The sequence below is a fragment of the Puma concolor genome, chromosome A2, assembly GCF_028749965.1.
Source record: "Puma concolor isolate L17-30 chromosome A2, mPumCon1.1.hap2, whole genome shotgun sequence".
NCBI classification, from domain to species: domain Eukaryota; kingdom Metazoa; phylum Chordata; class Mammalia; order Carnivora; family Felidae; genus Puma; species Puma concolor.
In genome coordinates this window covers 162871735-162895783 of record NC_141668.1, presented here as the reverse complement: position 1 = coordinate 162895783, position 24049 = coordinate 162871735, and the positions used below count along the sequence as shown (strand labels likewise).

Here is a 24049-nt window from a genome sequence, read left to right as displayed (position 1 = left end):
AGTTGGTGGAGAGATTCTGTATTCAGTGTAGGGAAGCCTTGAAAGGTGAAAGTTTACTTAAATAATTGGGTCAGACTGGGGATACTGGGGTGAACAAAGTGGTCAGGGAAGGAGCAAGAGAGAGATGGGGCACCCAGGAACTAGTACTGTAGGTTCATTCCCAAAATCCAACTCTCCCTCAGTAACGAATGAGGTCACAAAATGCCAGTCGTTCCTGTTTCCGCAGCCAAATGTGGTTTCTCGAATTTTTATTTAATTGTTGGTGACCTTTGGAGTATTTTTTCCAGCCCTGAGTAAGGGTTCCTGTGAGGGTGGCCAGACCAGAATTAAAACTCATTTGGAAGACAAAAATGAAGTTTTTATGGAAGAGATATAAATATCCATAAGTACATGAAAAACTGTTCAATGTAATCAACAAACTCATAGGAGCACGAAAGTGGGGTCGTCGGAGCCATTTTGTGGCTGTATGACGTCACCGCTAACGGGCATGGCGTCACTCGCAGGAAACCACGTGACGTTATGCGTGCTGACTGAGAAGCGGCTCACCCCGACCCCAGGCGCAGACTGTAGTCTGCGCATGCCTGGCCAAAAGGCTCTCTCTTGCGCATGCCTACCAAGGCTAAGGGGGCGCGCGCAGGTCACGTGCTCTGGTGGTCGGCGCGCGCACCGCCTGCCCCGGAAGCGGTCGGCTCGCGGCGCGGCTGGGCGCTAAGATGGCGGCGGCGTGAGTTGCATGTTGTGTGAGGATCCCGGGGCCGCCGCGTCGCTCGGGCCCTGCCATGGCCGTCACCATCACACTCAAAACGCTGCAGCAGCAGACCTTCAAAATCCGCATGGAGCCTGACGAGACGGTGGGAGCTGGACCGGAGCCCGGGGGCGAGAACGACGGGTGCCGGGGGTGGGTGGGGGCGGGGAGGACGGGCTCCCGACTGAAGGGGCGGGGTGGACGGCGCGGGCAGGGCCCTGCCCACCCCTCCCTACTCGCCTGGCTCCCGAGCCTCCCTCTGGTTCTCGGCCCAGCCCCCAGCGACTCGTGCTGATGGCGTTTGTGGGCCGGTCTCTGGACGAGGCCCCACCCCCCCCGGGGCACCCATCAGGCCCCGTCTCCAATGTCAGTGCCCTCGCGGGTCGCTGGAGCCGCTGGCTCCGATTCCGGGACAGGCCACGCTCTTCCGGACGGGAGCTCCGAGTTCGTAGCTTTGCAGGCGTCTCCTGGGGACGTTGGTGGCCGAATTTGGGAGTAGTGACCAGGAGATTCCAAGTAGTGACGGCAGTGACGCTGAAAATGATAAACCATTTGACTTTCAGTGATTTATGTTTGTTGGTTGGTGGTTTGTTCTTCACCAGCCGCTGAGCGTTTTAGTGTTAAATCTGCAAAACAGGCTTGTCATTCGAGCACTCTTGATTTATCCAGCACGTTTTACAGATGTGGAAATTTAGGAATTAGAGAACTTTGTCACCATTAGAAAAGCAGGTAATAGCAGAATGGAGATTGAAATTTGGTTTTGCCTCAGGTGAGAGCCCGTGGTGTAAACATTATGCTGCATTTTTAGTTGAAAAGAGACTTAGGACCTAAGAAATATATTGAGTGTCTAAACTCTGTTTGGTACTTTTTGCACAACTAGCTCATGAAGGAGACATCGAAGTACACTTTTTGTAGAAGAGGAAGAAGCACTCATTTTTTGACTAGCCCAACGGTTTGACTTTGGGCAAGCTACTTAATTTTTTCTCTGTGTCTGTGTTTCCTCAAATATAGAATAAGGCTAACGATACCTGTTTTATGCAGCAATGAGGTTTTATAAGTGGTGTGTATACATAGTATGTATGTAAGGCGTTTTTGGAAAAACTGAGCGTTGTCATCAGCATGCAATGAAGAATCTTACTTCTTTTTCCTTCTATGTTTAGCATACTTTACATCTTTTGAAGTTACGTTTGTTTTGTTTCCCTCTTCTCACATTAGTGTTATCTCCACGAAAGCAGGGACTTCGGATGAGTTTTGTTCCTTGCTGTGTGCTCAGTACCTATAACAGCGCCCGGCATGTCATAAGTGTTGAGGAAGTGCTCCATTGCGTGGTGGGATGAGCAAACATTCGAATCTGGTGTTCTTGACTATGAAGCTTAGCTTCTGTGCCATCGAAGCTTGTGGTGTCTTTCCCTCCGCTTCCCCCTGCCCCCAGAAGAAAAGAAAGAATCTTGAGGTTTGCAATGAGTGTGCCCTTCCTTCCAGGTGAAGGTTCTAAAGGAGAAGATAGAAGCTGAGAAGGGTCGTGATGCTTTCCCCGTGGCCGGACAGAAGCTCATCTATGCTGGCAAAATCCTGAGTGATGACGTCCCCATCAGGGACTATCGCATCGACGAGAAGAACTTTGTAGTCGTCATGGTGACCAAGGTGGGTGAAGTGTGCTGGTTGGGGGTGGGGGGTGGGTGAATTAGCTGGGGAGTTGGTAAAGAGCCTGTGTGCCCCAGAGAGATTAGCTATGAATAGGGCGGGGCAGAGACAGGATGGGATGTTGGGGCTAGATAGGGATATTGATGCCTGCTCCTTTTTCTGGGTGTCACAGGCCAAAACTAGCCCAGGCACTTCAGTACCCCCAGAGGCCTCACCCACTGCTGCCCCGGAGTCCTCCACATCCTTCCCTCCGGCCCCTGCCTCAGGCATGTCCCAGCCCTCACCTACTGCCAGAGAGGACAAGAGCCCGTCAGAGGAATCAGTCCCCACGACATCCCCGGAGTCTGTGTCAGGGTAAGGCAAGGGAGCAGCAGCCCCAACTTGGGCCCTGTCCTCCCAGTACATTCCAACGCCCTCATACATGTTCCCACATATCTGGGGGAGGGCAAGCACCGGAAGTCAGGGTCCGATTTCTCTCTCTTGAATTTGCAGCTCTGTTCCCTCTTCAGGTAGCAGCGGGCGAGAGGAAGACGCGGCATCCACGCTAGGTGGGTGGGTGGTCCCCAGGGCAGCAGCAGTTGGGTGCCCCAGCCAGCAGCTGGGCCTTGTGTGGGTGTGGGAGGGCCTGGGAGCTGCCCTTTCCTTTCCTTGGTGACCCAGGCCTTGCTGCTCCTTCCACAGTGACTGGCTCTGAGTATGAGACGATGCTGACAGAGATCATGTCCATGGGCTATGAGCGGGAGCGGGTCGTGGCCGCCCTAAGAGCCAGCTACAACAACCCTCACCGAGCCGTGGAGTATCTACTCACGGTGAGGTGGGGCTGCTGCCTCCTGGGGAGGCCTCAAGGGAGTACTCGGGCTTAAATACCTTAACGGGTGGTGAGAGAGGCGAAACCTGCCCTCAGAAGCTTTTGGGTTGTGGTTCCAGCCAGGAAAGGCTTCCTGCAGGAGCTTGGGCATGAGCGGGTGGGGTGGGCCTGGGGAGGGCAGGGCCGAGGCCTCACCTGACCTCTGCCAGGGCCATGCGTGCAGGAGGGAGGCAACAGGCAATCTGCGCATTAGAACTAAATAGGACCCCTGACAGGGAATTCCTGGGAGCCCCGAGCCAGAACATGGTTCTGTCCAGGAGAGCCAGGTGTCGGAGCAGCCAGCCACAGAAGGAGGTGAGCGGGTTGGGAGATGTGCATGTGGGGTGTCTGTCAAGGCATCTGACTCCCCCGCTCCCGAGCTTCTGGGAGTCCAGCATGGCATCTGACTACACACCTTCCTCCTGCCGGCAGGAGAGAACCCCCTGGAGTTCCTGCGGGACCAGCCCCAGTTCCAGAACATGCGGCAGGTGATTCAGCAGAACCCAGCACTACTGCCTGCCCTGCTCCAGCAGCTGGGCCAGGAGAATCCTCAGCTTTTGCAGGTGCGGCCCTGGGGGTGGAGGGAGCCAGGGCAGGCACCACCTCCACTCCCCGTGCGGGTGTCACGGCCCCAGAAAGCTAGCCTGGCCTGGCCTGGTATGTGGGAGTCTCTGTTTGGAAAGCAGGTCTGATGCCCCCTGATGCTCCAGGCAGTATGATGCTCTGCTTGGTTTCATGTAATTTTCCCAAACATCCTGTGAGGTGTAAGTGCTGTTGTCCTCCTCTCTAATGGAGGCAGATGCCAGAAGTTTGGAGTAGTCTGGCAGCTGGTGTGGTGTGTGTCTGCCTCCAGCCTCTGGGTCCTTTGTGTCTGGCTTCCATACAGTTGGTGCATCATAAGCGCCCACTGGGTTGCGTGGCACTGCCCAGAACCACTGTGTCCCAGTTGGCTCTGGGACCACTGTGCTCAACGAGGCTCCATCCAGCCCTCGAAGGTTCCTGTGCACACGGGCAGTGGCCCCTGGGTGTGACAGGGTTTTCTGGATCCTCTGTGAAGGTCTCCCTCTCTTGGTTTAAGACCTGTCGTCTGCTGCTTCTCCACTTCTCACTCGGTCTCTTGTCCTGGCTCCTCCTTTTTACTTTCCCCAGATGTTGTAGGGCACAGGCTGCACACCTCTGTTGTTTTTATTTAGTCCTTCCTGCATATCGTCTTGGGCAATGATGCCCCCCAAATCGATGTGACCAATCTGGACCTCCAAATGTTACGTTCCTTCTAAAATTTTCTTTAGTGTTTATTTTGGGGCAGGGGTAGGGGTTGGGGGGGGAAGAGAGAGAGGAAGACACAGAATCGGAAGCAAGCTCCAGGCTCCGAGCTGTCAGCACAGAGCCCAGCACGGTGCTCGAACTCACAAACCACGAGAGCATGACCTGAGCGGAAGTCAGATGCTTAACTGACTGAGAGCAATCCAGGCACCCCTGAAAGTGCTTTCTAGAGGTCTAAGACTTCAGAGCAGACCCTCTTCTCATGCCTCCCCTTCCCTGCAAGGACCAGTCTGGGGTTTCTTGAGCCTCAGGCCCTGGGGGCTTGCTGGGGTCATCCATCACCTGTCTTGCCAGAACATCTCACTCAACCCAGCCCTTCTCCCAACCTCTGTGGCTGCCACCTCATCTCCCACCTGGTTTCCTGGCAGCCACCACCCAGGCCTTGGCTTCTGCACCGCCCCATGGTCCATGCTGCACCAGGAGCCAGATTCCTAAAAAAGCACTCTTTACCTTGAAATTAAAAACTGTCACACATAGGGGCGCCTGGGTGTCTCAGTTGGTTAAGCGTCCGCCTTCAGCTCAGGTCATGATCTCATGGTTTGTGGGTTCGAGCCCCACCTCATGCTCTGTGCTGACAGCTCACAGCCTGGAGCCTGCTTCAGATTGTCTGCCTCTCTTTCTGCCCCTCCCCCGCTCACGTTCTGTGTCTGTCTCCCAGAAATAAATAAATAAACAAACAAACAAATAAATAAATAAAGTTGTCACATGTAAATAGAGTTGTAGAATACCTGGGTGAGTTAATGTTTTTAAACAGTATATGGATCACATCTTTCGCTATTTAACCATCACTGTGGTGTTCCCTCATACTAGAAAGCAGAAGAACACAGGTCTGGTCCCTGCACCTTCCTCTCCGATCTCATCTTTTGTCCCCTTTTTGTTCCTTTCACTCTGTTCATGCCACATGGGTCTTCTGTTTCTGGGATTTGCCAAATACATTTCTACCTCCAGGCCTTTGCACTGAATTGTTCTATCTGGAGGAAATTTCCCTTCCCCTCCTACAGATCACAGACCTCCCTTTCCTGGCAGGCAGCGTTTTTTTTCTAGCCCAACGTTTACCCTACTGAATGCTGGGGCCACTGTTTACATTGTAAGTCGTTATCCACTCGTCTGCTTGTTCGTGGTCTATCTTCCTACCCTGGAACATCAGCTCCACCAGGATGGGGCCTGTATCCACCATTATGTTGCTAGTTGGCCAGGACAGGCACCCTTTAAATATATGCTGAATGAATGAAAAAGGGCTAAGGACCTGGGGAGGAAGGCATCAAGGGCTAGGAGTCACAGTCTCGTTTTCTCCGTCTCACACAGCAAATCAGTCGGCACCAGGAGCAGTTCATCCAGATGCTGAACGAGCCCCCCGGGGAGCTGGCAGACATCTCGGACGTGGAGGGTGAGGTGGGCGCCATAGGTGAGGAAGCTCCGCAGATGAACTACATCCAGGTGACGCCACAGGAGAAGGAAGCTATAGAGCGGGTAAGAGGCCTGGCCGAGGGGTGACTTCCCTGGTGGGCCAGGCCCTCACCCCCTGCTCATACCTGCCCATCTCCCCACAGTTGAAGGCCCTGGGCTTCCCAGAGAGCCTGGTGATCCAGGCCTACTTCGCTTGTGAAAAGAACGAGAACTTGGCAGCCAACTTCCTCCTGAGTCAGAACTTTGAGGACGAGTGATGCAGGGAGGCCAGGCCACCCCCCCCACCTCCCCACCCCCCCAGCTCCAAAAAGTTTTATAAAAGAAAAAAATATATATATATTCATGTTTATTTAAGAAGTGGAAAAAAAAATCAAAAACCTGAAAAAAAAAAAAAAAACAAACCAACTTCCCACCCTCCCAAAGTGGCTCCTATTCCCATCTTGGCCTGAGAAGACCCAGGCCAGACAGCTGTCCCTGATCCCCCGCCCCAGCCCTGCCTGCTCCAAGAAACTGGCAGGACTGGAGGCGACAGATGGGCCCCTCTTGGCCTCTGTCCCAGCTCCCTGCGGCCAGATGGAGAGGCGGCTGCCTGCTTCCCCCTCCCCCAAAGAGCCCCTGAGACCTCCCCCCCGCCTGCCTTCTTCCAGGGTGAGGGGAAGCTGGAGCCCCAAACTTTGATTCTCCATAGGAGTGGCCCAACCTTTCCATCTCGGGTGAGCACCTCGGGAGGCCTAAGGATCCCTTCCCTAGTCTGGCCTTGGCCTCTGGCCTGCATCCCTTTGCTGGGGAGGAGGAGGCCTGGCTTGTCCTGCCTGGGGAGGGGGTAACATCAGAGCTGCTTCGGAGGTCGAGGCCACCCCCACCCCAGGACAGAACGTGTCTCTGGTAAAGGTTTTGAAGCGAATAAAGTTTTAAACGCTAGTCCTGTGGTGTGTGCCTACTGGGGCTTCCTACTCTGGCTCATCTGGGTCTGGGGGCCGGTTGGGCACAGTTGATACAGCGGTGCCAAGAAGGGGCAGTGGCCTGTCAGCCTCTGCAGACTGGGGCTCCCCGTCTCCACAGCCTCCTTTGAGGCCAGCTCGTTCCCAGGCAGTGGGCCCCAGCCCCAATTTAGCCTTGGAAGGGCTGCTTCTCCTTGCCCCCCCCCACCATCAGCACCACAGTCTGTTTTGGCTACACTTCCCCCCTTAGTAATTGGCTAATTACTGGAGATTAATGTTGGTAAACAGAAGCCTTCTTCTCCTCTGCCATCTGCTCCTCCATTATTTCCCCACTGCGTCTCTCTTTCTCCCCCTGAAGCCTGAGCTAGTAGGGCCCAGAGTCCCCGAGCGAGCAGAGCCAGGAAAGGTGGGGGATTCCCTGGCCCCAGGTGTTGGGAAGGAACCAGGGGGCCCAGGAGGGGGCCTGATGAGAGAGGAGGACAAAATCAGGGGTGGGGCCATCAGGCGGCAGGTTTTATTGGGAGAAGACCAGTCAGGAACCGGGTGCCACGGAGGTTGCTGGGTCTTCGGCTGTGGCAGCGGCCAGCGCAGCAGCTCGTGCCTCCTTCTTCTGTCTTTGTTTCTCCTCCTTGAGGCGTTTGCGCTGCTGCTTCTCCAGGTCCTGCAGCAGCTCCTGGAAGCGGGCGCTCCTCGGGTCCACGTGGTAGCCCAGGCGCTCCTGGGCCTCAGCCTGCAGTTGGGCCCGCCGCTCCTTGTCCGCCTGCTCCTTCTCCCTGCGCTCCTGCTGCTGCCGCCGCCAGCTCTCAATCATCTGTGGCATCTTGGCCATGCACTCGGCAATGAGCTGCTCCCTGCAGCGGAGGGCGGGGCGGTGAGAACAGCGACGCCCAGCCAGAAAAGGAGCACCCGTCTACCCACAGCCCACCCCCTAGTCTGCCCACATTGACTTCCCCGCGGAGATGAAAAACTGGGAAGACTCGGTGGTCGTTAAAACTGTCAGGAAAAATCCTTGACAACTGAAGTAACGGGCAGGAGAGAGGAACTAACTTGTGCGTGATTTTGAGCACAAGAGAGCCAGATCCCCAGAACCCCCAGGAGGAGACCCAGAGTCAACTCAGCATTTCCCTGAGCTGTCTACTGAGCCGTCCCAGAGCCACACACCGTATGGCCATTCCCACAGCGCTTTCCTCCTACAGACATCACTTGAGCACCTGCTGTATGCCAGGCCCAGTTGTAAAGGCAAGAAATGGCTTGGACCTTTCCCTCCGATCCTATGAGTAGTTGTGAGGCACGGCCCCATTTTATTTTATTTGTTTGTTTTTTAAGAAACCTAAGGTGGCTATATTAATACCAGATTAAGTAGATTTCAACATCAAGAATATTATCAGAGATGAAAAATAATGACATGGGCGCCTGGTGGCTCAGCTGGTTAAGCGGCACAGCCCCATTTTAAAGATTAAAGACGTGAAGGTGAAAGATCTGAAGCCTGATGGCAGGGTTATCCCGCTGGGATGGGGTAGAGCCTGGGATTCACATTCTAGATCCACTGTTCAATGCGTGGGTGACTGGACAAGTGATTCCAAATTTCCAAGCTTCGGTTTCTCATCTCTAAAATGAAGGAGATCCCCTCTTCCTCTTAGAGCTATTGTGAGGACAAGAACAGTGAAAACCAGGAACATGCCTGGCGTGCTCCTCCAACTTGCCTGCCCACTCCCTCTGGGAAGTGGTACCGTCCTGATGCCCCTGGTCTTGCATTCTTCAAGTCTTCTTCAGAGTTGTCTCCAAGTCTGACCTCTGCCCTTGACTGCAGGCCCCATCACCTCCCACTCTTCCTCAGTCACACTGACCTCCTGGCAGTTCTTAAAGCATATTCCTACCTCAGGGCCTTTGCACCAGCTGTTCCCAGTACCAGTAACACTCTCCCGACGATCTCCCCACGGCTATGTCTGGCCACTCAAGTCTCTAAGTATCAAGTCCTCAGAGCCCGAGGTTCGAGGTCTTGCAAGCCAAAGTCGCTCTCCAAGGCACACTTTTAACTCAATTTTATCTCTCTTCCTCATGGTTCTCTGCCCCCACCTGAAATTATCTTGTTTTGTTCTCTGCTCTGTGCCCGGCACCTGGGACAAGGCCTTACACAGGAGGCCCTCAGTAAAGATTTGATGAGTGGCTAAACGAATTGTTACTCAAAAATCTGTTTTGTAGCTAGGTAAGCATACAGGTAAATCTACATACAGCACGCAACCCCCCCTGCGATGGACGCTGGATAGAGTTAAGCACCGTGCACAACAGTTCATCCGCCCGGCCGCAGAGGACACAGCCCGCAGCCCCGCGCCCACCCCACCGCACACACCTGGCCTGACGCTTCTGCTCCTCCGCCAGCCGCTGCACCCGCAGCGACTCCTGCATGGCCGCCAGGCTCGGGCACCATTCGCGCTCCTCGGCCTCCAGCTCGCGGAGCTGCTCCCGCGAGGGCCACAGCGAACCGGCGGCCACCCCGGAGGCGGCGCCGTGCCGCGCGAACTGCTTGGCCGCGTAGCGCGGCCCTAGCTGCCAGCGTGGGGTCAGTGGGTCGTCCGGGTCCGGCCACCAGGGCCCTGGCGAGCGGCGTGGGGGCGGCGGCGCCCGGTAGTCCCGGGAGCCCCGGGCCAGGGTCGTCGCCAGCCCTAGCAGGCTGCGCGCCCGCCGCACGGACGCCGCCATCTTGGCTGCGCGGGGTCCTCGCGGGCCGGCCGGGCTGGCCACAACACTGCCTGCGCGCGAGGTCCGGAGACGGGCTGGGCGGGGCGAGGGGGAGTCCCCGTGGCCCCAGCTCCCGGCTGGGGAGAGGAGGGGGTAAGAAGTTTTTTATCCGTCTTCAAGTATAGTTTAGAATTTTTTTTTTTTTTTACCAGTTATATATTAAAATCGCATTATATTTTCATTTTATATTCTTAAAGTAGCATTTGATTTTTCATTTTACAATGTAAATATGAAATGTTTAAAAACTTAAATATGACTTCCATGTGAAGTTTAAACTACATATTACTTTATATTTTAAATATTTAGAATCTATTTAAGGTATTCGTTAAAATGTTTAAATTTCATCTTAAATACTTAAATATTGTTCATAACATTAAATATTTGTTATGCTTCATTTTATGCTTTAAATTTGATTTTGACTATTTCAGGGTTTTTATTTATTTATTTATTTATTTATTTATTTATTTATTTATTTATTTTTTTTAATTTTTTTTTAATGTTTACTTATTTTTGAGACAAAGAGAGACAGAGCATGAATGGGGGAGGGGCAGAGAGAGAGGGAGACACAGAATCGGAAGCAGGCTCCAGGCTCTGAGCCATCAGCCCAGAGCCTGATGCGGGGCTCGAACCCACAAACCGTGAGATCGTGACCTGAGCTGAAGTCGGACGCTCAACCAACTGAGCCACCCAGGCGCCCCTATTTATTTATTTTTTAATGAGAGAGAGAGAGAGAGAGAGTGTGTGTGTGAGCGGGGAAGGTGAACAGGGGAGGGGCAGAGAGAGGGGGAAACACAGAATCCAAAGCAGGCTCCAGGCCCTGAGCTGTCAGCACAGAGCCCAGTGCAGGGCTCAAATGCGGAAACTGAGATTGTGACCTGAGCCGAAGTCCGATGCTTAACTGACTGAGCCACCCAGGTGCCCTCAAGATTTTTATTTTAAAGAATTATGTAAAACCTTACCTAGACAATTGTTTAAACTGTTTAAATTTCTATTTAAAACACTTATTTAGGGGCGCCTGGGTGGCGCAGTCGGTTAAGCGTCCGACTTCAGCCAGGTCATGATCTCGTGGTCCGGGAGTTCGAGCCCCGCGTCAGGCTCTGGACTGATGGCTCAGAGCCTGGAGCCCTTTTCCGATTCTGTGTCTCCCTCTCTCTCTGCCCCTTCCCTGTTCATGCTCTGTCTCTCTGTCCCAAAAAATAAACGTTGAAAAAAAAAAATAAAAAAAAAATAAAACACTTATTTAAAGTTCTATGGTTATTTAAGACATTTATGTAGAAATTCGATCTTAAATTTTATTGTAAATATTTTGTTACTTTATGCCTTTTAATTTAATTTTTCATATTTAAAAAATGTTTAGGGGCGCCTGGGTGGCGCAGTCGGTTAAGCGTCCGACTTCAGCCAGGTCACGATCTCGCGGTCCGTGAGTTCGAGCCCCGCGTCAGGCTCTGGGCTGATGGCTCAGAGCCTGGAGCCTGTTTCGGATTCTGTGTCTCCCTCTCTCTCTGCCCCTCCCCCATTCATGCTCTGTCTCTCTCTATCCCAAAAATAAATAAACGTTGAAAAAAAAAATTAAAAAAAATGTTTAAATTGGTTGATCAAGGTGCAGAAATTAAATACTACTTACACAAAATTTTTTTAAATGTTTGTTGAGTTTTGAGAGAGAGAGACAGAGCGCAAGCAGGGGAGGGGCAGAAAAAGCAGGAGACACAGAATCCAAAGCAGGCTCCAGGCCCTGAGCTGTCAGCACAGAGCCTGACGCGGGGCTTGAACTCGTTAAGTGCAACAGCATGACCTGAGCCGAAGTCGGATGCTCCACGGACTGAACCACCTAGGTGCCCCAACACTACTTTTTAAAAACAGGATTTCAGTCTTCAAAAGGAAGGAAATGGGATGAAGAACATGGGTAAATCTGGAAGACATTATACTGAATGAAATAAGCCAGTCACAAAGGAACATATATTGTGTGATTCCACTTATATGAGGTCCTTTGGGGGAACCAAATCCGTAGAGACGGAAAGCAGAATGGTGGTTGGCAGGACAAAGAATGGGCGTTAGTTAGCGTTTAAGGGGGACGGAGTTTCTGTTTGAGAAGACGAAACAATTCTGGAGCCGGAGAGTGGCAGTGGTTGCACAACAATGTCAATGTGCTTAATAGCACTGGACACGACGCTTGAAAATGATTAAAATGGTATATTTAACGTTACGTGTATTTTATCACACACATGAATCGCAGTTTGCGCAGTGAACTAGGAAGCCTGGAGAAGAACCCTAGCTCGCAACAGCGCCGTGTATGTATCAATCCCAAACCGGAAACAGCGGGTGCCTGAGTCCATTCACAGCAGAACCGAGACCTAGGTTTTGATGTTGCAACCAACAGAATACTACACAGGAATGCAAGCGCAGAGATTACAGCCGCCCACAGCAACGCGAGTGATTCCCAGGGACATCATTTGTAACAAGCAGGACCCACGTGATTCCTGTTCACAAGGGGCTGTTTTTCGTTGTGCGAAGTTTTCACAAGTCATCCTTTTTGTGGAAAGCGGAGAACCAGTGGTGTCATTAGGGATGCGCACCTTGAGGGGTGACCGATGAAAGCAAGGCAGCAGCGATCATTCTGGAAGTCCTGGTGGGATACCTCTGGCGGGGACAAGTAGGCATCTGGTGGGTCATGTGGCAGGGTGGGAAGGGGAGGGGGCCGCTTCGTGACAGGTCATTGGGCGGGGCAGTCCTGTTCTGTTTGCTTTTCTCCAGGTAGACTGGATTCAGGGTTCTTTCTTGGCTACAGTGACGCCTGAGTTATAAGTATTTTTTAAGCTGTGTATGTGTGGCTTGCATACTTTCCTGTAGATTTATTATATTTTGCAAGTGAAAAAAACAAACATACAAGCAACAAAAACAATTGCAGTGAGCAGTCTTACGCCCACCTGTCTCCCATCCTCCGCTCCCCTGACTGAGCTGCTTCCCCAACTTGTGTCAGTTTCTAACGTATCCTAGAGCCTCGCTTTATGCATTGTCACTTATAGTGTTAACAAATTATTTCACAGGGACAGATGAGTACAGTCACATGCGTCATCACCCAGACTCAACAGATATTAACATTTGACTGGATCGCTTCAGATCTTTTATTTACTTACTTACTTCTTTAAATTTTTATTTATTTATTTATTTATTTATTTATTTATTTATTTATTTAGAGACCGTGCGCAAGGGAGGGGCAGAGAGAGCGGGAGAGAGAGGATCCCAAGCAACCGGGATTGCTGACGGCTCCATGCGGTCGGCCAAGAGCCCGAGGTGGGGCTTGATCTCACGAACCATGAGATCACGACCTGAGCCAAAGTCAGGGACCCAACCGACTGAGCCACCCACGCACCCCATAATCATCACTTTATTTTTTTAATGTTTAAAAAAATGTTTATTCGGGTTTTTTTGAGAGAGAGAGAGACAGAGCGCCAGTGGGGGAGGGGCAGAGAGAGAGACAGAGACGCAGAATCTGAAGGAGGCTCCAGGCTCTGAGCTGTCAGCCCAGAGTTCAACTCAGGGTTCGAACCCACGAACCGTGAGATCATGACCTGAGCCAAAGGCAGATGCTTAACCGACTGAGCCTCCCAGGCGCCCCATCAAAAAGTGTCCTATTTAGGGGGGCCTGGCTAGCTCAGTTGGTGGAGCATGCAACTCTTCATCTCTGGGTTGTGAGTTCGAGCTCCGTGTTGGGTGCAGAGATTACTTTAAAAAAGTAACAAAGTGTACTATTCAGTGTCTCCAAGCATATTCACATGGTTGTGCAACCCTTATCGCCATCCATCCCTGGAACTGGTCATCTTGCAAAACAGAAACTGTCCCTGTTAAATACTAACTCCTCATTCCTCCCTCCCCCAGCCCCGGCACCCACCATTCTATTTCTGTCTCTTATGAATCTGACAACTCCAGGGATTTCATAGAAGTAGAATCATGTTATATTTGTCCTTTTGTGGCTGGTTTATTTTACGGAGCCTAATGTCCTCAACAACGTCCCCATTGTAGCATGTGTTAGAATTTCCTTCCTTTTTAAGACTGAATAATATCCCGGAGTATGTGTTTACCACGTTTGGTCTGTTCATTAGTCCATCGACGTACCCTTGGGCTGCTTCCACCTTATGACTGCTGTGAATAACGTTCCCACGAACATGAATGTAGAGTGGTTATTTTTTTTTTAATTTTTTTTTAACGTTTATTTATTTTTGAGACAGAGAGAGACCGAGCATGAATGGGGGAGGGACAGAGAGAGAGGGAGACACAGAATCGGAAGCAGGCTCCAGGCTCTGAGCCATCAGCCCAGAGCCCGACGCGGGACTCGAACTCACAGACCGAGAGATCGTGACCTGAGCTGAAGTCGGACGCTTAGCCGACTGAGCCACCCAGGCACCCCTCGAGTGGTTATTTTTCATAGAAAAAAAAAAAAAAAAGAGTAGAATAAAAATACCAGATTGTATCACATGTAGTAAGGTTAAGTATCCTCTGGTGAAAGAAAACTTTCTGCCACATATACGTATATGGATATGCTAATGTTCCAGTTGTGATCGCTGCTAACAAACCCGGCCCCAAACCGCCGTTTTGATTATGCTCAAAGAGTGTTATAGATCAGGAATTTGGGCGGAGCCCAGTGGGGAGGGCTTGTCTCTGTTCCATGCTTTCTGCGGCCCTCGCTGGGGAGAATGTGAAGTTGAATGACCTGATGCCTAGCCTCCAGAATCTTCGGCAGGCATCTTCCTTCATTCATGTCTCATTATTGACGCCAGCTGAAGTCTCAGCTGGGCTGTTGGGCGGAGTATCGTCTGCATAGCGGTTTCTCCGTGTGAGCCAATTTGGGCCGCTTCACAACATGGTAGCTGGGTCCCAAGTGAACAAGGCCGAAGTGCGTGGCATTTTTATGACTGAGTTTCAGAAATCACATGACGTGGGGCGCCTGGGTGGCTCAGTCAGTTAGGCATCCAACTTTGGCGCAGGTCATGATCTCTCGGTTCTTGAGTTCGAGCCCCGCGTCAGGCTCTGGGCTGACGGCTCGGAGCCCGGAGCCTGCTTCGGATTCTGTGTCTCCGTCTCTCTCTCTGTCCCTCCCCCACTCATGCTCTGTCTCTCTCTCTCTCTCTCTCTCTCTCTCTCAAAAATAAATGTTAAAAAAATTAAAAAAAAAGAAGTCACATGACATCATTTCTGTTTGATTCTATTGGTGGAGCCAGTCACAAAGTCTAGGTTCAAGGGGAGGGATCAAAGACTTTGTCATGCAATCAAACGATTTTCAAGGTCACATACAAAAGATTGTATGTAGAGCACAGAGGATGGGGCATATCGTTGAGGTCTCTTTGGAAAATATAATCTGCTTCTGGTTCACAATATAAAGTATGTGTCTTATTTAAAAAAATTTTTTTTTGTTAATGTTTATTTTTATTTTTAAGACAGAGAAAGACAGAGCATGAATGGGGGAGGGTCAGAGAGAGGGAGACAGAATCTGAAGCAGGCTTCAGGCTCCAAGCTGTCAGCACAGAGCCCGACGCGGGGCTTGAACTCACGGACTGTGAGATCGTGACCTGAGCCGAAGTCTGACGCTTAACCGACTGACCCACCCAGGCGCCCCAAGTTTTTTTTTTTAATGTTTACTTATTTTGAGAGAGTGTGCGTGAGTCAGGGAGAGGCAGAGAGAGAGAGAGAATCCCAAGCAGGCTTTGTGCTGTCAGTGAATAGCCCGATAGGGGGCTCAAGCTCACAGACTGTGAGATCATGACCTGAGCCAAAATCGACAGTCAGGCGCTTAACTGACTGAGCCACCCAGGCGCCTTGAAGTATATTTCTTACTGAGCGTAGTGGTTTAAAAAAAAAAAAAAAAAAAGTTTAAAAAAAATCTGTGCTCCATATCGTTCATGGTAGGAATAAACTATAATTATTACAGCAGGCTCTTTTGATGGACGTTTGTTTCCAATTTTTCTTGACTACAGAAATAATCCTGCAGTGAGCCTCCCTATCTGTGTTCCCCTGTGCCCACGAGGAGGTTTCCCTGAAGTGCCCAAGAAATCCAAGTCTTTCCCCGGGATTTGCTGAGGGACATATGGCTACTGTGATTGAGGTCCATTGAATGAAGGGGGTTGGGGAAGGAGGTGCAGTGAAGAGTGATAGGCAAGGGCCAGCCCTGCGGGCATTATAGGCCATGGTGAGGAATATGGTTTATTCCAAGGGCAATGGGGAGCCATGGGAAGTCTTTGAGCCGAGAAGAGATGGATATGATTTATAGTTCTCCTCTGGCTGCTGAGAAGAAAAGACATTGAGTGGAGCAACATGGAGAAGCAGGAAGACCCATTAGGTGGCAGAAGGGGCCACATGGTCCCAGACCCGTACTGGCCTCAGGGCCTTTGCATCACCTCTGTTGTTTCTATGCCTAGAACTGTCTCCCAAGATCTTTATATGGTGGGCTCTTTCTTGTCATGCAGATTTAACTCAGTGGTCACCTTCTCTACTTCCTGAACCTTTGAAGAGACAGGTAATGAAGTATAACTGGCCTTTGACCTCAAAGTCAAAGACAAGCTCACAGTCTTGTGGGTGAGACGCACAAATAGCTACAATGGTGAAAGAGGAAGGAAGTCCCCACAATGGTGCAGGATTTCTGAACAGCAGTTTCCTACCAGGTCAGGAGGTTTTGGATCCACTCTGGGAAAAATCAGCTTAGAAGTTAAGAGCAGGCACTTTGACGACAAACTAGCTTCCCCTCCCCCACTGCTGGCCAGGGCTTTGCACACAGCAGCGGCCAAATGGCACAGGCCAGAGGGAGGGAGGGTGGGATGGGGGGGAAGGAGCAAGGGGGAAAGAAGGGGTAAGGCTTCTGAGGGTAGGTCTTAAATAAAAAAAAAAAAAAAAAAATTAAGCTTTACTTATTTTTGAGAGACAGACAGACAGACAGAGCATGAGTGGGGGAGGAGCAGAGAGAGGGAGACACAGGATCCGAAACAGGCTCCAGGCTCCGAGCTGTCAGCACAGAGCCCGACGCGGGGCTCGAACGCACGAACCACGTGATCATGCCCTGAGCCGAAGTCGGACGCTCAACCGACCGAGCCACCCAGGCGCCCCCTGAGGGCAGGTCTTAAGTTGAAATTTTAATTTACATTTAAATTAAAACTTACACAGCATACAATCAATCATGTGCAGTGAACACTCCAGTGGCATTTAGTACATTCACAATATCGAGCAACCAGTACCGCTATCTAGTTCTAGAGCATTCCCATCGCCCCAGAAGGAAACTCCATACCCACGAACAGTCACTCCCCAGTCCCCCCTCCCATCAGTTCCTGTCAACCAGTAAACTCCTTTCTGTCTCTCTGGATTTGCCTAATTCTGGACATTTCATATAAATGGAGCCGTTTGTGGCAATTTGTGTCTGGATTCTTCATTTGCAGGTTTTTGAGGCACATCCATATTGTAACATGTATCAGTCCTTGTTGGACTGAGTCATGTCCCCCCGAGATTCACATGTCAAAGTGCCACCTGCCAGTGCCTCAGAATGTGACCATATTTAGAAGTAAGATCTCTAAGAAAGTAATTAAAATGAGGTCATTAGGGCCCCTGGGTGGCTCAGTCGGTTGGGCATCTGACTTTGGCTCAGGTCATGATCTCACAGCTCGTGAGTTCGAGTCCTATGTCGGGCTCTGTGTTGGCAGCTCAGGGCCTGGAACCTGCTTCAGATTCTCTCTCTCTCTCTCTCTCTCTCTCTCTGCCCCTCCCCTGCTCATGCTTTGTGTCTCTCAAAAATAAATAAACATTAAAAAAAAATTTAAGTTCATTTGAGAGAGAGCGAGAGAGCAGGTGAGTGTGCATGATGTGGGGGGCAGAGAGGCAGAGAGAGAGAGAGAGAGGGAGGGAGAGAGTCCTAAGCAGGCTCTGCATTGTCGGCACAGAGCCCAATGTGGGGCTTGAGCCCATGAACCATGAGACCATGACCTGAGCTGAAATTAAGAGTAGGACGCTTAACCGACTGAGCCACCCAGGCACCCTTTTTTTTTCCTTTTTTAATTTTTTAAAAATGTTTTAGGGGTGTCATATTTTTTTTTTTTTTTACCTATACTTATTTGAATGCCTGAAATAGTTCACCTAAAAAGCAAAGGGCAGGAATATGGTATATAGATTGCTTTCATTTGTGTTTTTTTCTTTTCTTATGTTTCGGTTTTGTATGCTTAAAAGAGTTTTTAAACTCTAAAGTGAAACCCCTCCCTAAAAGGAAAATCTTGCTGCTCTTTTCAACATGGAAATACAAGTAGGGGCACCTGGGTGGCTCAATCAGTTAGGCAGGGACCTCAGCTCAGGTCATGATCTCCCAGTTGGTGGGTTCGATCCCTGCTTTGGGCTCTGTGCTGCCAGTTCAGAGCCTGGAGCCTGCTTCCGATTCTGTATCTCCTTCTCTCTGCCCTTCCCCTGCTCATGCTCTTTCAAAAATTAACAACCATAGCTTGTAAATTCTTTTAAAAAAAATTTTTTTTAAGTTCATTTATTTATTTTGAGAGAGTGTGTGAGTGCATGAGTGGGGTGGGTAGAGAGAGAGAGAGAGAGAGAGAACCCCAAGCAGGCTCTGTGCTGTCAGCACAGAGCTCCAGGCAGAACTTGATCTCACGAACCATGAGATCATGACCTGAGCTGAAATCAAGAGTTTGTCGCTTAGCCAACTAAGCCACCCCCACCCCCAGCTTGTAAATTCTTACTCTCCTCCTCCAAAAGGTCAGCATGTAATAGACATCCGAATATTTTTTTTAATTCAATTTTCTTGGGGGCGCCTGGGTGGTTCACTCCATTAAGCAACCCACTCATGATTTCGGCTCAGGTCGTGATCTCACAGTTCCTGAGTTTGAGCCCTGTGTGGGGCTCCGTGCTGACAGTGGGGAGCCTGCTTGGGATTCTCTGTGTCTCTCTCTGCACCTCTCCAGCTTGTGCACGCTGTCTCTCAAAATAAACATTTAAAAAAACCTGTAAACTTAATTTTCATGGATATCCTTCCGTGTAAAAAAAAAAAAAGAGGTTCCTTAGCCCGGTACCACTGTGTAGTATTATGGGATTATGCCTGGTGAGTCTGGAGAAGAGCGAAGGAGGCTGGGGCGGGGGCAGTTGGAGGGGCTGGAGGGAGTGAGAAAGGGGGAGAGGGTGGGAAAGAGGAGGAAGGGGCGGTGGTGATAGGAGCAGACGGGCGACACCTGTGGGCTGCAGTGAGGACTTTGGCTGTCACCCGAGCGAGGTGCGAGCCCTGGAAGGTTCTGAGCAAAGAAAAGTGCCCGGACCCAAGTGCTCACCGGCGCCTCCTGGCTGCTGTGGGGGGAACAGACTTTGCGGAGAGGTGCTGGGACCTCGAGCACCAACCCAGGGTGGAGGGGCCGTACTGGTTCAAGCGGGGAAATAACAGGGGCCGTGTCTGGGCGGGGGGCGAGAGAGGAGTGAGAAGTGGACGGATTCTAGGTAGATTCTGGAGCAGACGGGATTTGCCGTCATAGCAGATGGGGGTGGGTGGGTGCAGTCAGAGAAAGCGAGGGGCTCAACGGTGCTCCAAAGTTTGGGGCGTTAGCCCTGGGCATCAGCTGGGTCTAGAGGACTTCGAGGGGGCGGGCTGGGGGACGCCCAGGAGCTCGGATGCAGCGGGGTGTGTGGGAAGCACCCTCGCACCTCCAGGTGGGGCGTCCAGGAGGCAGATGCCCCGGGCGCGGCTGCCGCGCAGTCCCGAGAGCCGCCGCCAGAGGGCGAGCGCGCCCCATCGCACTTCGCAGCCCCGCGGGGCGCGGGAAGGACCTGCCGCGCGGCTTCTCACGGCCCCTGCGCCGGCAGCTCCTCGCCTGGGTGCGAAATGGGGGCTACGGGGGTGCCAGGGCCCTGCCCGGCCCCCCACCCAGGCGTCCCCGGGGCTCCAAAGCCTGGGACACGGCTCCCACCCTCTTCATGTGCTTCCAGCCCTCCAGCCTCCACCCCCCACCGGGCTGTTCCCATCACCTCCAGCACCACCTCGGGGCTCTGCAAAAATGTCACCTCCTCGGGGAGGCCTTCTCTGACCACCCTGGGGGGCAGAAGTCCCCGCCCTGACTTAAATAGGCACATGCTATTTAAATAACCTAACACTTCAGACCCTGACATCATCTTATCTTGTACTGCTTGTTTTCTGCACTGCAGTGTTACATCCACAGCGAGAACCCATTTCTGTCTTGCCCACCCCCCCCCCCCCCGAGTCCCCAGGGCTGGGAATCACGCCTGGCCTCTAATAGGTGCTAAAGGAAAAACAGCTATAATGAAGTTAATCATAGTTTACTCATGGTTCTACTGTGTATCAGCCTCTATTGTAAGCTGCTTGGGTAACTTATCTCCTTTGAGTCCTCAGAATAGCCCCACCAGGTAGGGAGAGTTAATAACATATTATATACATCCCTGGAACCAAAGAGGACGTTGAGCCTCCAGAGGGGTGAAGGGACTTCACAGAGGTTGCACAGCCAGAAAGTTGCAACGCTGGGGCGCCTGGGTGGCTCAGTCCGGGAAGCGTCTGACTTGGGTTCAGGTCATGATCTCAACCGTTCACGAGTCTGAGCCCCGCGTCGGGCTCTGTTCTGGCAGCTCGGAGCCTGGAGCCTGCTTCAGATTCTGTGTGCGTGTGTCTCTCTCTCTCTCTGCCCCTACCCCACCCATGCTCTCTCTCTCTCTCTCTCTCTCTCTCTCATAAACAAATAAAAACACTTAAAAATTTTTTTAAAAAAAGTTGCAATGCTCAGGCTGAAACCCGAGAGGCGTGGCTGGAATTGTCTGATTTTGCTAAACGGAGGGATGGATGTGCCCCAGACCTAGAAAGGAGCCCCCTCAGAGCCTCCAGGCATCGTGCCCCTGAGTCCCTGTTTCCAGACTTGCCTTTCCCAGTCCCCACGGCCCACACACCCACAGACCCAGCCCCCCGGCTCCCTGCCAGGCTGGTGGGGGGAGGGGTGGGAACCCAGCAGGCCTCAGTTTATTTTCCTTCCCACTGTGGGTTTGCAGAGGTTGGGGGAAAGCCATTTAAAGCAGGTCCGAAGGGCCTCGGTTCCACCCACCAGACAGCAGGGTCGACTGCCCAGGACCCTGAGCCCAGTCCCAGATTGACAGACGGACAGATGTTCCTCCGCCAGCTGATTGCTCTCCTGAGCCTGCTCAGTGGGGCCCACTTGCCCACAGGCTTTGGGAGGCCCGGACCCCAGGGGCCCCCATCTCGGCTCTGGGCTGCCACCAATGAGACCCGGGCTCTGGGCCGAGGGGTCCCAGCCTCCCAGGTACAATCCTCTGCCCTCAGCAGCTGGAAGGCCTTCTTGGGCCTGCAGAAGACTGGCCGGCTGGGGAGAGGTAGTCTGCAGCAGGGGCAGGAAGCGGCCCCCACCATGTCTCTGCCCCTGGACCCGCACGAAGTGACCCGGGAGAGGTGCAAGGCTGTGCCGTTCACCCAGGTGAGGGTGGCAGGGGGAGAGGAGGGCCGAGTTTCAGCACTGGCGGAGAGCACGAGACGGTGGTCCTGCACAGATCTGGGGTCCGGCCTCGCACCCTCCACCTAAACGTCTCTTATCCTGTTTCCTCCCTTAGAAGATGAGGCCTAAGCCTTTCCTACCCAACCATGCAGTTACTTCCATCCTGGTCTCCCGCCCTTCTATGGCTGCCTTCTCCCCCAGGCCTATTTTTCCATTGGTGGCCAGAGGGCACCTGTGAATACCTGAGTCAGATTTCCTCCTTCTTCCGCTTAGAGCCCTCCACGGCTCCCACTCCAGTCAGAGCAAAGCCATGTCCCTCCCGGGGCCCACAAGGCCCGGCACTCTCTGCCTGTCACCTCCCCGACCTCGCCTCCTCCTGCTCTTCTCCTCACCTACTTCACTCCTGCCACACCAGCCACCTTGCTTTTTTCCGGACACACCAATGCTACATCTACCTCAGGGCCTTTGCACTAGCTGCTCCCTTTGCCTCTGCCATTCCACTCCCCCACCCCCAGATATTCTGTGGCTCCTTTTCTTCCCTCCTTCAGGTTTTTTCTCAGACACAATTTAAAGATGCAACACCTTTCACCTGTTCCTTCTTTCCTGCTTTATTTCTCACTGTAGTACACCTCATCGCCTAACACGTAAAGCTGATTTTGTGGTTGCATTTATCACGTCTCCCTCACTAGGATGTCTTCTCCAGCAGAGCACGGACTATTATGCCTTGTTCACTTCTGTATCCCCATCGCCAGGCCTGTGAACAGAGCCAGGCACGCAGTGGGCACTCAGTGTTTGTTGAATGAATGAGTGATTAAATGAATAATAGTGCCTGCCTCCTAAGAGCTATTGGGCATCAGAACGAGACAGATATGGTTATGGGCATTCAGTCAGTGCTCTTTAAGAGCTGTGGGAATTCATGCCGTGTGTTTATAATCCGGGCTTTGGTGCTCCGTGTACCTGGCTTCAAGTTAACTGATGACTTCTGTGTGACCCAGGGGAAGTGGCTTCCCTTCTCTGAGCCTCGTTTCCTATCTTGGCAAAACAGACTTAATGACAGATGTGAATGCACGCAAGGTGTTTGGAACGATGCCCCGCAGGGTGTCAGTTCCCAAGCCCCCTTGGCTCATTATTCATTCAGCAAACTTTCGCCGAAGGTGATACGGTGGCGATTGCATGGCCTTGGGCCAGCTACCTGGCCCTGAATTGTGCCCCAGTTGCCCCGCACAGCCACGCACGCTGTGCCCAGCAGAGGGGACCCCTGGCCTGGGATCCAGCTGCGTACCCTCTCCCAGAGCGGCAACTGCCCCGGGGTGGCACAGAGGTGTTCCCAGGGCCAGCAGCCCCTTTGGCAGCTGTGTGGACTTAGGTGAGGGACTACTCTGAGCCTCGGGTTCCCTCATCAGTAAATGAGGACAATAATGTCCCCAGCTTGTAGCATTGTGGGAGGAGAGAGTTCACCTAAGGTGAGTAGCATGGGTCCCGGCATGGTGTTAGGGCTCCGTCAGTAAGTGTTAGCTTTTGCTATGATGCACCTGCTGGGGTTACAGCCATAAACAAGGCAGAGAAAGTCCCCGTCCCCAGGCAGCTTGTATTCTAGGAGAGGAACGTTAAAAGAAGAGAGACAACTATAAATTACTACGAGCCCCAGGAAAGAGACCACCAGGGGGGTGACATTTCCCTTGGGGACGCTTCTGAGAAAAGATGCGTTGGGATGAACTCAGGTGGAGGGCACAGCAAGGGCAATGGACCAGTGGACCAGAGGTGGGCATGGTGCTGTGTTGGAACAGGGAAGAGGCCGGGGTGGCTGGGGCAGAATGACTGAGGAGGACGGGGCTCGCAGGGCGGCAGGAACACAGGGTTGAAGCAGAGAAGTTGGGGCGAGTTGATAGAGCCACTTACTTGGAGGGGACCAGAGGAGGATTTTTTTTTTTTGAGAGAGAGAGAAAAAGTGCAAGTGAGCGAGGGACAGAGAGAGAGAGAGAGAGAGAGAGAGGGAGAGAGAGAAGCAGGGCTCACCTGAACCAGGGCTCGAGCTCACCCGACGCGGGGCTCGAACTCACAAACCTCGAGATCATGACCTGAGCTGAAGGCAGATGCTTAACTGACTGAGCCACCCAGGGGCCCCCATAGGGGGGACTTTTACTGAACGCTTACTGTGTGCTAGGCAAGAGGCTAGGGCTTTCTGTCTAATCCCCACCAGGTTCCTGTAATACTAGCTTTTTCTGCAATCCCTTATCCGGAGAGGTGCCTCCTTCATCATCGTCTCCTGCTCTTCCCTGTATTAATCCTTTCTGTTGAAAGGGTAGATTGGGGCACCAAACGAGGCTCGAGGGTTCGAGCCCCACATCCGGCTCCTGTGCTGACAGCTCAGAGCCCGGAGCCTGCTTCGGATTCTGTGTCTCCCTCTCTTTCTGCCTCTGCCCCGCTCACGCTCTGTCTCTCAAAAATAAACAAACATTAACAACAACAACAACAAAAAGGGTAGGTTGATTTCTCTTTTTCCTGGTTGAACTTCCATAATTTCACAGGCAAAGAAACAGGACCAGAGAGGCTGGGTAGCTTGCCCCAAGTCACACAGCCAGCCGATGGCAGTCAGGATTTGAACCTGGCCTCTCGAGGTGGGGTGGGAGTGGATGGGAGATTATTCTCACCATTCTGGCCCCACACTCCACCGATCTCCCTGTCCCAGGTGATCTCCCAGCCCGGCTGCACGGCAGTTCACCTCCGAAACCACCTCTGCTTTGGCCACTGCTCGTCCCTCTACGTCCCTGGCTTGGACCCCACCCCACTTGTCCTTTGCAACAGCTGTGTGCCCACTCGAAAGCGCTGGGCACCCGTGGTCCTGTGGTGTCGGGCGAGCGGCCCCGGCTCCCGTCGACGGATGAAGACGTCTACCGTGCTGGTTGAAGGATGTCAGTGCAGCCCGAAGGCGTGA

The 24049-nt window shown here is 52.2% G+C and overlaps 3 protein-coding genes across 3 annotated transcripts; 2 read left to right on the top strand and 1 right to left on the bottom strand.

Moving 5' to 3' along the window:
- The first annotated feature begins 669 nt into the window (after positions 1-669).
- RAD23A (RAD23 nucleotide excision repair protein A) lies at positions 670-6887 on the top strand. Its single transcript, XM_025916069.2, has 9 exons — positions 670-851; positions 2228-2389; positions 2562-2743; positions 2882-2937; positions 3071-3198; positions 3473-3551; positions 3669-3799; positions 5865-6029; positions 6110-6887. The coding sequence occupies exons 1-9, from the start codon at positions 780-782 to the stop codon at positions 6221-6223; spliced, it is 1089 nt and encodes a 362-aa protein (XP_025771854.1). The 5' UTR covers positions 670-779; the 3' UTR covers positions 6224-6887.
- A 505-nt stretch (positions 6888-7392) lies between these two features.
- GADD45GIP1 (GADD45G interacting protein 1) lies at positions 7393-9636 on the bottom strand. The gene is made up of 2 exons (XM_086698951.1): positions 9258-9636; positions 7393-7758 (listed from the first exon to the last, which is right to left on the bottom strand). The coding sequence occupies exons 1-2, from the start codon at positions 9605-9607 to the stop codon at positions 7440-7442; spliced, it is 669 nt and encodes a 222-aa protein (XP_086555077.1). The 5' UTR covers positions 9608-9636; the 3' UTR covers positions 7393-7439.
- An 11133-nt stretch (positions 9637-20769) lies between these two features.
- DAND5 (DAN domain BMP antagonist family member 5) lies at positions 20770-24049 on the top strand. Its single transcript, XM_025916613.1, has 2 exons — positions 20770-21096; positions 23804-24049. Exons 1-2 carry the CDS (start codon positions 20770-20772, stop codon positions 24047-24049), a joined length of 573 nt encoding a protein of 190 aa, XP_025772398.1.